The sequence below is a fragment of the Amblyomma maculatum genome, chromosome 11 (genome assembly GCF_055883805.1).
Source record: "Amblyomma maculatum isolate TAMU_Amacu chromosome 11, ASM5588380v1, whole genome shotgun sequence".
In the NCBI taxonomy this organism is placed as follows: Eukaryota; Metazoa; Arthropoda; class Arachnida; order Ixodida; family Ixodidae; genus Amblyomma; species Amblyomma maculatum.
Genome location: NC_139354.1, coordinates 3,901,282 through 3,917,481, shown reverse-complemented (window position 1 = coordinate 3,917,481; position 16,200 = coordinate 3,901,282). Strand labels below are relative to the sequence as shown.

The 16,200-nt window shown below is 44.6% G+C and overlaps 1 protein-coding gene across 1 annotated transcript; it reads right to left on the bottom strand.

The window, feature by feature from the left end:
• Positions 1 to 1,401: 1,401 nt before the first annotated feature.
• LOC146172687 (serine protease inhibitor swm-1-like) lies at positions 1,402 to 15,576 on the bottom strand. The gene is made up of 3 exons (XM_084584364.1): positions 15,537 to 15,576; positions 5,895 to 6,084; positions 1,402 to 1,657 (listed from the first exon to the last, which is right to left on the bottom strand). The coding sequence occupies exons 1-3, from the start codon at positions 15,574 to 15,576 to the stop codon at positions 1,402 to 1,404; spliced, it is 486 nt and encodes a 161-aa protein (XP_084440490.1).
• Positions 15,577 to 16,200: the final 624 nt, after the last annotated feature.

The following is a 16,200-nucleotide window of genomic DNA, read 5'->3' as shown; positions in this document are numbered from 1 at the left end:
GACACCTCCAGTATAAGTGGTCCCTTAGAGTGCAGCAGGATTTGGGTATGGTCTCCTGTGCCTGGTGACATATGTGACAGATTTGATCATATGTGACAGATTTGACGGTTCCAAAATTTAGTTCAAACTGTTCCACCTCTGAGAAAATCCCTTACGTAGTTGAAGGTCCTCGGACTGGGGTTTATTGATTAGAGGTTGGTAAGAATAGCTGCATGTGCTACATTGTTAAACGCCTTGGCAAAGTCTAGATCGAGGATAGCTTTGGTACCAAAGCCAATGGGTAGTTGTAATATGTGGTGGGTAAGTTGCAGCATGACATCTTGTGCTGATTGATAGTCGAGAATGGAGGCGATGCGAAAAGGCGTCTGAGCGCTGGTCGATGTCAAGAGCCCGTTAATGGACCCCCCGTGTTAAAATGTAAACTGGCTTACAAGAAACGAACGGCTCAGTATCTCCCCAATGCTCTGCGGACACCTAAACCGCGCCCCGACGCAGTGGCTCAGTGGATGAGATGCCCGACTATTCTGCCGGAGTACCCGAGTTCGAACCCGACCGCCAGGCTGTGTTTCTATGGAGGCGAAACGAAGAGTTTCCGTGTGCTGTGCGATGTCAGCGGACGTTAAAGATACCTGTATTTATGCGCCAGACATGAGTACTTGATGTAATTCATATTCCATTTTCTTATCGGATTTATTTTCAATGCTTTCAAATCTTCTCACCGATGCTCTCAATCAAGGGTAATAAACGTATACCTATATTCGGCGAGCAGGCGAAGGTGTTCATTTTTTGCAACTAGTTGCATCAATAGAGTGCGAAATATTAGCTCGGGTACAGAGCTGAAGCTCTATGGACACAAGATTTATATTTTCGAATATACTGTAACTATGAAACATTATATCTTGGGAATGAACATCTCATGTTACTTGGTCTGAAATAATTTTCTCAAGAAAATTTCTGTTGATCGGGGTACTAAAATATGATAATTTATTGAGCCCGAACTTACACCTTTCACTTCGCTTTTTGTAACCTATCGCACGAACTACCAGGCAAAAAAATATCTAAAAAAAACAACAACAGCAACGAGGCGCACTAAATCAGTGATAAGTGGCACAGAGACAGTCCGCTCCACCTGCCGGCAACTCATGCTTGTTTAGCAAATTTTCATCCCCAGTCAAACATTTAGTGCTAAGCAACAAAAAGTAAAAGTGCGAGAAGGCTGAATACACGTGTTTCATATATTCTGAAATCGTTTGAAGATTTTTTGTGCGCAAACAGCCCTTCTACTTGCCTTCGCTAAGAGTCATATGGAGAAGGTTGACTATTGCATGTGTTCTCATCGCTTGTATTATTGCAAAACACTCGAAAGCATTTAGCGGCAACATCTACGCACAATAGTTGTTACTAGATGTCCTCTGGGCACTCGCTGCTTGGAACGCATAGGAAATCGCCATGTGTTTCATATTCGTATTTCTTAAAGTATCCTCGCTGACAGACGCATTCGCCTTCGTTGCAGGAAAGGTCACAGGTATCTGGCTGCAGGGGAGGCTTTCCGCAAAGTGGTTCACAGCTCGTCTGACAGAGTTGGAAGGTCGCATTGGCCGGGCACGCGGGAGGGCACTCGCTTGCCGGAACGCATTCTTTTACTTCTCCAGATGCACTGCGAATAGAAGAAAAAAAAAAAAAGGCTGGCCGGCTTTTCTCCGGGGGCCAACGTAGCATGGTGCGAAAGATTCCAAATCTTTACTGTTCATCCACATTCAGGGTCTTTTCGGCCTGACTCTGTTCGTGGTCCATCCAAATTTTGGAGATGGGCCAATAGGTACTGAACGTAGGTCAACTGAATTGCCGAATTCAAATTTTTGAAATCCGCAAAGCCATATCTGGAAGTTTTTCATCGAAACTGGCGGAGGGGTAGAGGAGAGTTGGGGCCTCTTACCTTTAATGCACCTTAATTAGGTTGGGTAGTGCAATTGCAGTGTGTTTATATTCATTACGAATAAATGGAAGTAAATGAGGACAATGACATATAATGAAAAAACACGCGAATGAAGAAGATTGAGTGGCAGTTCAACACCCATTGAGATCGGTTGCGGGCATAACTATGAGGATCCATACTTGTTCCCCGCAAAAAGTGTCTTGCTTTGTTCCACTCCGGCAGTTTTTCTGTCAAATTTTTCCTATGCTTTTGCTGTGTCAGGATGACAAGGGGGCGACAAGGTTTTGCAGCTTTTGTCGTGGAGTAGTGCGCTCGTATTAAAAAAAAGAAAAAGAGAGAGTAATTTAATGAAAAGAAAGGTGGAGAGGTCGGCCGCCGGTAAAGAGACCCTGGCCTGCTACTACACACTGGGAAAGGGGGGAAGATGAAGTAAAAGAGAGTTGTGGTGTCGTGAATGAAGGGCTATGATGTCACAGTACAATGAGGTTTCACTTGTTGTCCGAGTGATTGAGGAATCTATGCACACACTTGACACTCTGAAACGCAACTTGCCGCACATGTCTTGGGCACACACCACTTGTCACTGAACAAACATCACCACAATTACAAAATACTCTGCACTCTTACATGCCAGCACAAACGCAGAAACCCGCACACGATGCACTTCACCAGAAAACCTCAACGTACCACATACACGTGTGTTATTCGCGCACTTGAGGAGACCATGCACACTCGCAGAACGCTACATGCCGCATATGTCTTAGACACGCACCACTTGTCGCTGAACACACATTTCGGCACAAACGCGGAAGCACGCACACGAGGCACTTCAGCAGAAAAAGCTCGAAGTGCACTGACACACGTTTGAGCACAAGCGCGTATGCACGTGTGATACTCGCTCACTTCACAGCACACGCAAATGTCAGTGGCGGGAATCTAGGCCCGTTTCACGTAAAACATTGAACAGGGCCTTCATCATGCACCAGTTATCCGTTTGTTTCGCCCTGGCACCTAGAGTTTTTTCTTCAGAGAGAGGGCGGCTGTCCAACTGCTTGACAGTATTTTCCAAAGCTCGCCTCTCTTCACTGTAGGTAGCGCACTCGCAAATAATATAAAATAATATGAAGAAGGCCGAGTATGCAGCCCATGGCTGCCAGCGAGTTCGAGGCTCCTATAGCAAGCCGGAGGAGAGGGCGTAGCTTTGGAAGCGCTGTCCTTCGCCTCTCGAACTTTCGGCGGTGGTTATTTGAGAACGCACCGTGCGGCGACGGTCGGTTCTCGACAAAGCTACGGTAGCAGGCAGCCCCGGCTAACGAAGTCGCGAAAGGAGAACTATGTGCGCATGTTTCAGTTAACTCGCCTGCTCGCGGAGCACAGTGTAGCGTGTGTCAATCTCTTTTGTCAAGTGTGGTTGCCCTTCTTTCTTTCGTAAATAGCTTTCTTTACTTCGTTTTTTTGTTACATAAAGTTAAGTTTCGTCTCGTTACTGCGAAGTTCGCCATCCTTCATCTCTCTGCGTGAGCTACACGTCGCCGCCAAATCAACGAGCACCTCGAAGAGACGCAGAAGAAGAGAATAAGAGAAGAAAAGAAGACAACGAACCTGATTTTGCTGCTATAATCGTTTCAACAAGGGCTACGGATGGCTACGGGAAGAGTGACTTGTAAAATGGAAAGCAACAAGATGCAGGTGAAGGACTGATCGCGAGCGTAGGGTTAGGTACTAGCGCTGAACGAGACGAAGATTTCTGAAATATATTTCGGAAACTGCACACGGGAGATACAAGAAGCTTACCTGATTCACAACCGTGGGGACAGGGATATGAGCAGTCCATCCATCTATGTATTGTGAAAAGAGACTGCCTATCTAGAAAAGTAGTCCTATCTCCCTTGGAACATTTCTTTAGCCCTGTTATAAACGTGCTAGCCCCTACCCTTTTTTGTACCCAACCCCATGCACATGAACAATTTTTCGTCGGCATCTTGTTTTTATTTTCACATGTCACCCTTCCCCCAGCCATCATTGTTGCTGCGACTGTAGGAAGAAGGAAACGCAAATGCACGGGCCTGCTACTGGCTCTATAGCTGAGCCACCTCCGCTGTCACATTTTAGTTTGCGGGGTTTAACGTCCCAAAGCGACTCATGCTGTGAGACGCTGTTATGAAGGACTGGAAATTTGGACCACCTGGGATTCTTAACGTGGACTGGTATCGCAGAGCGCATGGGCGCCTTGCACTTCGCCTCCATTTCAAAGCGGCCGCCGCGGCCGGAATACGATCCTGCAACCTTAGGCACAGTAGTCGAGCGCTGTAACCAATCCACCACCACAGCGGAGCGCCATGACGTTATAGCTTTTAAAATCTTTGATTTATCGCTTTTTTGGCTATTTGCACCGCGCTTAGCATTGACTCAGCTTACAGCTTGCTTCAATAATACTTATGTGTGGGCTTCTCTTCAAAAAATTACGAGGGACTCTAGCAACTAAAGTAGTGAAAGGCGAAAGCCTGAGTGCCGCATTCTGCTACGCAACTGCCACTAACAAGTCGTTATTCAAGCAGTCATTAGGTAATTAATTAGCCTTTAGGTAGGTAACTCTTGACTTTCTTACCTAATTATTATTTAGTTAATTATTAAGTCATCAACTAGTGACTAATTATTGTTCAATTATTAGTCAATAACTAGTAATTTATCATTGACATATGACCATATAAGGCACGCGTTCGCGCATACTGTGGTGATGCTCTGTGATTGGTTGAGACCTCTATGACGTCATCCCGCCTCGGCCAGTCAGAGCCGCCGCAAAAGCGGGACCCATTTTGTCCACGACAGCGTGAGCTATTAAAAACTTTCGCCTTAATAAACAATTGTAATTCAACGCCTGTGTTGCTCGGTTCTATCTTTGTCATATGTATTTGCTGTTCCTTTTTAAGCGGTACCAAAAAAAAAAAAAAAGTCGCCAGCCCCATTTAAGGCACCCATAGGATGTTGTGAACTATTTTCTACGTGCAAAGTGAAATTTTCTTGCGAAGACACAAGTTCACCATAAGTTAATTTCACTGTTCTTGCTGATGATATATTTCCCATTTGGTTCAGTACAGTTGAATAGCCGTGCGATGCACGATGTAAATAGTGGCCATATTAGACGGAATATATATATATATATATATATATATATATATATATATATATATATATATATATATATATATATATAGCTCTCCTTTGTGCTTTACCTTTTCTGACACTCATTTGATAGTGTCTGACGGCTGAGATGGCAACAAAGAAAAGGGTTGGGTTCGAGGGGACGAGGATAGATTATTCGTTTAGTGTATTTATAATGAGTCACATCAAAGGCGCTCCATCCGATTATCAAAGGCCCTCCAAAAGCATAATGTTAGCCAAGATAGACATGCCTCAGTTTTAGGCCCGTATGGTACGGGCTGAAGTCAGAACCAACCCTCGAAAAAGCGGATGCAAACTGGCAGTTTTGTTTAGGGCGTTCGTTTTAGGCGGCCATCAGCGCTAGCCGCAATGACGTCAGCGCACATGAGTGAGATATATGTTAGTACAAGCCAAGCACTCTGCGACCGCATGCAAGAAGAGCCTCTTGTGAAGGAGCGGTTTTATTCAAAACAATGCAAGCTAAAATATATTTCTGGAGCAGAGAGTGAGGCACGAGCAAATAGTGCACCATGCTGAAAGCACAGTAATCAATTTCTAAGCGCATATGTATTCACATACTGACATCAACTTGTTTAGATCCACGTAATATATTGCCTGTTCTGTTTTGACAGTTAGCCTTAAAATAACTGTACGATAAATTTGCACCCACCGCACAAAACCCGGAGCGCAGTCGCATCCAGAGAGGCACGTCTCCGGGCAGGACGAAGGAATCCATTTGCCACAGGTTAGATGGCACACCGAATGACATTCACTGAAGTCTTGCTTTGGCCGATACATACAGTAGTCGCATTCACTTTCTGAGATGCAAGCACCCCACGCGTTGCGCACGTAGCCTTGTTTGCAGACGCAATGTCTCAGCTCAGAAAGCTTGGACGCATGTGTTATTTCAGGCTTGCAGAACGTGTCTGTTCGGGGTTCTCCTTCTACGGCCACTTCCTTATCTGAGAAGCACTGAGGTGCTTGATCTGCAAGCACATAAAAGAAACGCTGGTAGTGGGATTACTGCCGTCTATCGTGGTTAGCCTGACCTTTTAAAGGGCGCCTTCAGGAATTCAAAAGGAGGGTACTTATCACGGAACTTTATCGCTGCCCAGAAATAGTGTTGTCTCTTTCCGTTGACTATTTTTTTTCGAATAAATTAATGTACAGTTTGCTGAGTTTCCATCTTCCTGGGAAATTTATCGACAGCCTAAATTAACGAAATACTTGATATGCTACTTAACAATCATATAACTGAATTGTCTAGTTGGAATATGGTGATAAACTTATATCTAGAGTTGAATTAGGTAAGTATACTTAAATAGGGCTGCGGGTTCTGTACACAAGGCCAGCGTTAATACTACTTGTCTACACGAAATTTCAGTTGCGGTTATATTTGCAAATAACCAAAATTTATCGTTAAAATGCTAGGTGAGACGGGACACTAATCGACTTGTACATCTATCCATTTAATCTAAGTCTCACGCAGTTTCAATAACAAACATTAAAATGACATACTGCATAGAATGATTAGCCGGTAACTTAATTTTACCTCATTGTTTTGCAGACGTTCAAATCATGATTGTCCTAAACCCTATCTACCTGCAATGTCAGATTTCGTGTAAGTGAGCATCAGTAACAGCGACAATCTCGCAAACATTTTTTTTTGTCTTTTAAAGCTGGTTTGAGAAACTACCTTACCAGATAACTGGGCCTCTACGGAGACAACGCTGAAGATTACCGTCAAAGCTACTACTTTAATGTACATGGCCACTTCTCAAAGAAAACTGAAGTATTCAGAGAAACCGCTATTTTGCCGCACGATACAGGAGCGAATTTTACGCCGCGGAACCTCAGCATTGTTTTGACAAAGCTGTCAAAGTCTTCGTTTTACAGGTGTCATCACACGTAGAGAGTGAAATGCTGCATCAAACGACAGCAGCCTCATTATCATTATCTAAATGCAGCACAAAGGACTCAAGGTAGTATAGGCGGTCATTTCTTTTTTAATTTCAGCAACTTGAAAAAGGAGCCGCCCATGTTTTGGGGCTCACATTTCGAAAAACACGTGCGGCAAAGTGGACGAAGAGCAATGGCGCAAACAGATGCTTTCCTTCTTAGTGTCGGCGTATTGTATTCTTCCTTTTCTTTTACGGATTAACGTGCCGAATTCACATGTGTGCCGTAACGTACAGCGTAAGGGAAGGCTGGGAATAAAGTTTTGCTCCGCGGAGCTCCTCCTGTGCTTTGCCATGAAAAGAAAAGCAGAATTTATGCACTTTTGCTTCCTCGAAATGCTGTCGCTGTTGCTGGGATTCCCCTTATTTTGGATGCTTAGGACCTCATGATCATGTATTGGCAATCACTTCGATTCGTCCCCTTTGTGTTTATGTTTGTGATCATACTGATAAAAATAATCTGTAAAGAGGCTAAGGTGATAGCGAGAAGAAACGTTTTAACGCCAAAACGTCATGTGCCCTGTTCTCAAGGACATCCGGAGCGGGTTGTCGGCGTTGTCATTGCTGGAGCTGTGAGCGTACAACAACGTGATGGCTCAGGAAGATGGTAGTTTGCGGCTAGCATGGCTGGCCACTGAATCTTCGTAAGGCTGCACGACAACACCACATGGCATGACGTATTTGACAGGAGCTGCCAACTCCGGTCTGTCCTATCAGATGAGAGTGTGATAACACGATAAGCCTTCTAGGACCCCTGCATTGTGAGGCAGGCACGCTGCCCCTATGCCACACCGCCATGCTCGCAAGGCTTGATTAAGCGGGGTTTTATATCTATCTGGTCTCCTCTCACATATGACTGCATGATAAATAGAATGTGTGAGATGAGGAAACAAATTAAGAGATTAGAAATGAGGCGAGAATCAAAGTCTATGGAAATGAACAAAGATATACAAGGAAAGTTGGCACTAGGAAGCCACTAACGCTATCTAGTCATGCTCCTAAAGGCGGAACTTGTGTGTCCCTTAGTTTTAAGTAGTATAGGCGCTCAAGAAACGCACACAAATACTAGGACGCGTCTTAAACCTTAGCTGGCCAAATATTTCTTCTTGTAATTGCAAAGTGGTGCGGAAGTCCCCCCATTTGAAGATAAAACATAACGAAAACCACTTATGGTGTAGTGAGTTAATGTATTACTTGAAAACTAAATGATCATAGCGGGCAAACAATCTTCGATTAAATGAATAAATAAAAGGTCTGCGTCAGAGCACTGCTTCTACTCCTAAATCCGTGTGCCTTTTTTCAAGAATATAAATTCATGCAGGAAATCGACTCTTTTTGCCACCTTTTCTACATTTGGCCCTGCCGCAAGATTTGTAATAATTTATCAGGCACTGTGCTTTCAATTTAAGGTGGGTGCGTTAGGAGCCAAATGCAGCAGAAAATCCGCCCTTTTCTAGCGTGAGCTACACTGGCCGCACTCTCGCTGGCTTCGCGTGGCTCTTGCACCCCCCGCTGGGGAGCTGCAGATGAACTGTGAGTTGTGGCAGGCGACTTTAACCGGACGCCTGACTCTCTTAGCAATCCTCTGAAAGAAGAGTTTACCTTACACCTGGCCAGCGATCCTCACATCCAGACCACGCAGTGGAGATCCACGATTGACCTCGTCTACCATAGGCAAACCTTCCGATCAACCTACTGTGTTGGAGCCATAGAGATGGCTGCCTGCTACTTTACCGACCATCGGACCACCTTTGTGGCAATTGAGAAGCAGCAACGAGGAGAACAAGGAGAAGAACCATAAGAAATGCAATAATAAATAAACGCTTTACAATTAGCTACTATATAATGAGTCGCCTTTAATTTAGCCATAATTACACGTACCGGGGATAACCAGCGCGGATAACCATAGAGAACCAAGATAATTGATAGAGCCTAAACAAGATGAACCACTGGCATAGCCAGAGGTTAACAACGGGGAACCAAGGTAAACGACAAAGCTTAGCCAGGATAAACCAGTACCTCACACTACGTATGTCCTGGCATAGCTGAGCTAAGCCACTGGCAATTGTTTGTCGCTGTCGGCATTGTGAATGAAAAATCATGGCATGAAACTGGAAGGTGGCAGTTGGCAGGTGACATGACTGCTTGCTGAGTTATGTGACGTCACGAGGCCATGTGACATAGCGGGCGCTCTTAAATAGCTCCTACTTTCAACTGAGTCAGTGAGATAAAAATGAAAGCGTCAGGACTCGTGGGTACTGAGTAAGACGCGCTACTCTTTAGGCCATGCTGGCGCATCCGTACACCCAAAAAAAACAAAAACAAAAAACAAAAACAAAATTCATGCTTAACAAGCTCGGTTTTTTCCTTTTTTTTACACGCTTATTTCAGGCGTAAAGATTCTTTACGCTTAGTGTTCTTCACTTTTTGAGAATGGCCCTGTTTTGAAAGCTTGAATTTCTTTACCTTTTACACGTCTTTCCAGACGTGATGCTTCTACACGATTAAAGTTCACTTTTACAATGCATTATTGCGCACTCTGCTGCATGCATTGTAGGTGTGATATGGTACTTTTGTTTCAAGCTTGGCAGGTGCGCGAAGGACCATTCTCTAGCAGAGTGAAGCTGCCGGAAATCAGGCTTCGATGATATAAGAAAGAAACAAACATATAAGGACGGTATTTCCGCTCTTACCCAGAACACCCAGACGAAACGCCAGCGCCCCCCCCCCCCCCCCCCCCAAAAAAAAAAGGCCCCGAAATTTAGGCTCAAGGCTGAGGTACGTAATTTTATTTTATGAATTTCCTGGAAGAAAAATGCAGTTGTAGTGTATTTCCACTTCAGGTCCCGCTTCACAATCTAATTCTAGAATTAAATTCTTAACTGTAATGATGGAGGCAGTATCAACATGGATCATCGCTTCGAGCTGCGAAAAATGTCAATGTAACCGACATAGAGTACATGTGCCATTTTCGTCTTATAAGAAGTTTAACGTCTTCGAGTACACGGCAGACCTTACCTTCCTCTACTTTTTCAGACTCTACGGGACCAGTAGATTGCTGGAAGGTATCGACACTATATTTAAGGTTTTACGGCACTGGAAAACTGGCGATTGATTGACACTGATATGTTAATCGGACGCTAAAGCCCATAATGATCCACTGTGCAAGGCACGTATCCGACTCGCTTACTAAAGCAGTGGCCTGCGAAGCCTCCAGACCGCCGGTCGAGCATACTTATAACTATGAAAGGTTCCTTCTTTTTTCCAGTTTGACGGGCTTTCGCAAAATATTTTGGCGAAACATACACTGGAATAAACGTTTTGAAAACAGATACGTGGACATGGTCAAGGGATCAATGAGATTACGTTTAATGAGCTACAAATACGAAAGGAGGAGCAACCATACATGTTCACTCAACTGATTTAAAAATCGGATACATAACTCAAATAACACAGTAAACTTCAACGACCAGTCTCCTAAGAATTAAACACGCCCGCTCTTAACGCTTACTAAGCTCTCAGGTAGTCAGCTTCTACTAAGGAATTAGAAATCGGAAAGTCGGAAAATGCACAAATAAACATTGCTTTTTTTAAGACAGCTTAGCTTTCTTGCATTGCTCTGGACATCCTATATTTTGGGAACGAAGCATCTGTTCAGGCTTCAGCTTAATCAATTTTTGAGTTAATTTTGAGCCAAAGAAAAAGTGCAGCGCTATGACAGGTATCTAAAAAAAATCTTTGAGCTCAGTGTAATATAGCTTGATTTCAGGCGAGTTCCTGACATGTACTGCCACCATACGCGACGTTGTTTCGTGTGTTCTTGACACGCTGGTCTACGGTACAGCTCAAATACATAAGAGAAATCTTCAGAAGTTAGCTAGTCCTCAGTAGTAACTACTGCCACTCACACGTTACAAATTGGTCTCTTTTAATGCTTCAACCATTTTTAACTATTGCATTTTTCAGCCAGTCTAGGAACTATTCGGATTAACGGTGAAGCTCCCAACCTTGCACCAGAAAGTGTAAAGGAGCGAAAAAGAGTGAGTGAATGATAGCAAGCTAGCGAGCATATTATAGCGCTTGTAATCTTAGTAATGAAATAATTGAATCCACACGTACTTTGGCTGCTAACTAAATTATTTACCTTCACTGAATTTGCCTCACACCGATGCCATGTAAAAAAGTGGCTTTGTTGGCGAACTACTTTGAATGTCGTTATCGGCAAACCGAAAGATGATGAGCAAGGTTTGGAAAAGCAGCCAAATATTAACGCATTGTGCGCCATTGGCGTAGATAACATGACCCAGCTTTGGCTCGTACCTGCGCAAAGCTTGCCTTCCGGGCCACCACTCCAATACCTATGAAGCTCGCAGTATGTCGTGCGATGGAAAAAAAATAGGACACTTACGATACTCCCCGATGCGAAATGGGAGCGACACTGTTTAATCGTTTTTGTCATATTTGAGGCCAATGTTTTGAAGGACCCTCCAGTCAGAAAAAACTACAGAAAATTTTCCGTTTTTACGACAGAATTTTTGTGCAGTTTTTGACGGGAAACCTGTTGTGACAACAGAATGTTCTGCAGTTATAACAGAAAAGGGCTACAGAACTACAGACAACACAACTATACTACACAAAAGCTACATAACTACAAAAAAGTACTACAGAACTACGTATTCTTGACATGGCTCTAGTTTTTTCCGACCTTTTTTTGTAAACAGTTTTTGTAACTGCACTTACACACATAGTGTGTAACAGCAGTTACAAAAAGTTTTTTTCTCACGAGCCAAAGGAAATTTATTAGCTCAATTTTATCTTTTTTTTTAAAGAAATTATCTTTGACTCTCTCGTGGCTCGTGGCTCTCTTTCGATCGGTTACACCGGCAACCATAGAGTTAACGCAACCAAGACTAGACAGAAAGCGGCGGCGGCACTCTCATGTAAACCCTTTCCACTCCATTGCTAATCGTGCTCGCAGCCATTATGGTACTTTGCCCAGGGTAGCCAGGATTTTCCACGCGACCTTTGGACCAAATCTAGCGCCATCTACGGCGTGCCAATCTGGGCACGTTGGCAAAACGTAGACCATGAATGCAGCGTGCGTTGCAGATCGTAGTCCGCGCAATGCGATGCGGGGCGTGGAACGCTGCTGCGACGCAGTAAATATTGGTACTTTAATAATTCCTTTTTCGTTTACAAGTTTACGTGACTGTGTGAGTTAGAAGGTTTGTAAAGGAGGTGGCGAGCCCTGTCGATTCAGACGTGAAGATCTGTAAAATGCGGCAGCCGGTAAAGAAACGCAGGGCGGAAGATATACCCATTTGTAGTGGGGAAAAAAAGGCAGTATTCACACATGAATCGAAATACCTGATCTCTTTCGGCTGCTTTTTTTTAATCATGATAGTGGCATTGAACTCGGTGCCTGAGTAAGCAAAATATCGTGTGGCGCAGATCAATCTGCAGCGCGCTACATGCTTGCTGCACTATAGGCAAAATAACTGATGGAATGACATGTCGAAGTGGATGGTTGTGCTCTCTACCTTTCGAGCGAGGGTGAGCCAATTCTCTCACGGCCATACGACTCCATCTAGCAAGAACGTTGACTTCTCTGGTGGTTTTGGGTGTCCTCTTGGAGGCCGGCAAAGGGGCGCTAATCTGCCACGGCTCTAGAATCGAGCTTGTCGCGCGTAATCGGCCGACGCACGCACAAGAGATACTATCAACCACAGTGCACACAGGAAACGACTAGCGCAGTACCTGTTGCATGTAATAAATTTATTGATTAATTGAAAAATTCACTGCCACGATATAGGAGGTTCCCCTACTAGATACGCAGACCCGAGTAGGGGCCTGAGACTCCGCACCTAGAAGTGCGCAAGAATACACTGATTCTTCGCGACCTCAGCCTCCAGGCGGACGACTTCATTTTGGGTCTCAAGGTTTTCGATTTGTAGAAGAGACTCCCAAGCTTTCGAATCTTGAGTGTTGGCCATTGGCCCAGGCGAAAAGGGGCATTGCCGGATTATGTAGCCTAGTGTACCTCTCTGTCCGCAATGTTTGCACTTTTCGTGTTTTATGTCCTCTATTTTTAAGTGGTGCAGCCATGCTGGGTTGGGGTAATTTCCAGCTTGTAGTCTGCGAAGACTTTTGACCTCTTCGTTGTTTAGCTCTTTATGTGGAGAGGAGAATGTTTTTCTGTTGAGTTCGTAGTATCTACAGATCTCGTGGTAGGTGTTTAACCTCTCCTCGCGTTCGGGGTTGTCGACCTCGACGTTCGTCCGATGGTAGATACCTATGGCGAGCACGGGAGCGGCTTCGTTTCCAGACACCAATTCGTGGCCTGGGGTCCATGTTATTGTGATGCTTCATAAGATCTTCCTGGATTCAAGAAATTTTTAGCCGCGGCTGATACTCGTACTTTCGTCAACTTCCAAATAGCTGTTTTGCCGTCACTTATAATCACTTTAGCCTTTGTGCCGACGTAGACAATGCAATTGTTATTTCTTCACCGATGACCACATTTTTTGTTTTTATCGATGTCGTGATTAGAAAGGCTCCGGTTCCGTCCACCACTGCCGCGACTGCAGCTCCTGATTTCCCGATGGTTGCGCCAGTGTACGCCTCGGAGTTCGGGTCAAGCTTGCTCATCTACTTGTCCATGTCTTTGGATTTGTCTTCTCTTCTGTCTTTGTTGTGAATGGGACTCATGTTTCTTGGCTTGGGTGGAATGTACAGGGTGGTTCTACAGCTTTGACTCAGGCTGATCTTAGGGTCCGTCCCTCTGTCGTGCTGGAGCCCGACCCATTCTAAAATTTGTCTTTCCGTCTCGGATTGACTGAGTCTCCATTTGCGCTATTCTTGTGGCTTCCATTATTTCCTCCTATGTGTCTGGTCATGGAGGTGCCGCTGGGAAGGCTGAGTGCGCTTTTGATGCTCTTCCTTATTACGACGTCTATTTGTCCCCTTCCGCTGCCAAGTTTAGATAGGGTGTTGCATATTCTACCCTACTGATGATGTAAGCCTGTACTAATCTTAGCAAGCTCTCTTCTTTTATTCCCCTGTTTTTGAGAGATACCCTTCTGATGAGACCCGTTACTTGCACAGAGTAGTTCTGTAGTTTGGCTATTAGGACCCGTTTTTGCCGTCTGCCTGGATGATGAGTCCAAGGATCCTAATCTGATTAACTTGGGGCACGTTTTGACAATCCACTGTGATTTAAAAACTTGGCTTCTCCTTTTTGTTCGTGTAGATTAGTAGCTCCGATTTTTGCGGTGAACACGTAAAGCCTATATTTTCCGCGTACTCTGTGCAGTTCTAGCCGTGCGCTGTAGCTTTTCCTGTAGTTCTGCGTCCGAGCCTGTGTTTAGCCAGATGTTGATATCGTGTGCGTAGAGGCTAAACTTGATACATGGTATCGTTTTGAGCAGGGCGGGAGGTTAATCATTGCTATGTTGAAGAGCAATGGGAAGAGCACCGAACCTTGTAGTGTGCCCCTGCCTGTTGTCCTGATTATTGGGTATTCTGTCTCTCTACTAATTTTAACTTGAGTCGTCTCTCTGCGAGAAAGCTGGTTATGTAAGCGAAGGTTCTTGCACCTATGTTTAGCTCTTCAAGCTTCTTGAGGATTACGCTGTGCCTTACATTATCGAAGGCCTTAGTTAAGTACAGGGCTAGAATGACTTGTGTCTTTAGATTTTCCCTTTTCCATGATGCCATGTTTTAGTCTCAGCATGACGTCTTGCGTAACAAGGAGCCTTCGGAAGCCAACCATTTCATGGGGCCATAATCCTTCTGCATCTATATAGTTGACAAGTCTTGTCTAGACCACTTTCTCCATCAGCTGCCCCAGACACGAGGTGAGGGAAATGGGTCCTAGATTTTCTAACTTGTGTGGTTTTCCTGGCTTGGGTATAAAGATGACGTCTGCTGATTTTCATTGTATGGATAGCTCCCACTTCTCCCATATTTGCTGCGTGTACTTGGTCAGGCTGACAGTGGAGTCGTTGTCTAAGTTCCTGATTAATTCGTTGGTTATACCATTCGGTCTAGAAGTGGAGTTCCTTTTGATGCTTTGTATCTAGGCCCTGACCTCGGATTCTGTTATGGGCCAGTCTAGTTCCGGGTTGTCTAGTCCTCGATATGTCGGCAGCTTTTGGTTGATGCTATCTCCAATGTAGATATTTTTGAGCTGATTGAAGAAGTCTTTATCCGTGCCATCAAAGACGAGCCTTATCTTGCGCTGGTTTATGCTCGAGTTGGTTTTAGACTGCTCGTAGCATAACAGGCAGCGGAAGATGTTCTACGTCTTGGGGATAGTCATTTGTTTCTCCATGTTGTCGCAATTGTCACGCCAATTTTGCTCGCACAATTTTAGGGCATATTTTTCAGTCTTTTTGCTGATTCTGTAGATTCTTCTTATTAGGTTTTTATTCCACCTCTGTCCCTTTAGTCTTTTTTCTATGCTACTTTTGGCCTCCCACCTGTGCAGGAGGTGCGGATCCATGATGGCGGGGGCGTCATCTTCTTCCACGATCTTTGTATTGTTTTTGACGTAAGTGTGAATCTGTTGACTCCATTTTTCTATGTCGTCGGTTCTCCCAGACGATACGTTCTGGGTTCTCTCTTTTCTAAATTTATCCAGTCTGTTTGTTTTTATGCGTTTCCTCTTTTTTGTCCCAATTACCTGTCTTGAGAAATCGTGTGTTCTAGAAAGAAGTGGTCGCTGCCCAGATTGTGGGTAGTGTTTACCCATTTGAGATCCGCTAGGGTTTTGGTGAAGGGGAGGTCTGGTGACGTGTCTCTTGAAACGCTGTTGTCAGTTCTCGTGGGAAAACTTTGGTCTCTGTGGAGGGTGAGCGCCAGTTCTTGCGCATCCTTCTACAGCTGCCTGCCATTCTGGTCTTGTTTGTTATACCTCCATTCATGGTGCGCGGCCTTGAAGCCGCCTGTGATGATTAGGGGGGCTCTGCCGGCTGTTTTGATAGCGTTCTGGAAGAGAGACCTGAATCGTATTTCCCTTTTCTTCAGTGTGCTGTATGTGTTGAGAATAAAGATGCTTGGTCCGTTCTTGCCACTCGTGATGATTTCTACTAATACTGCAATGTCGGGTACGTGCTGCAGACGAAGCGATACGAAACTATACCG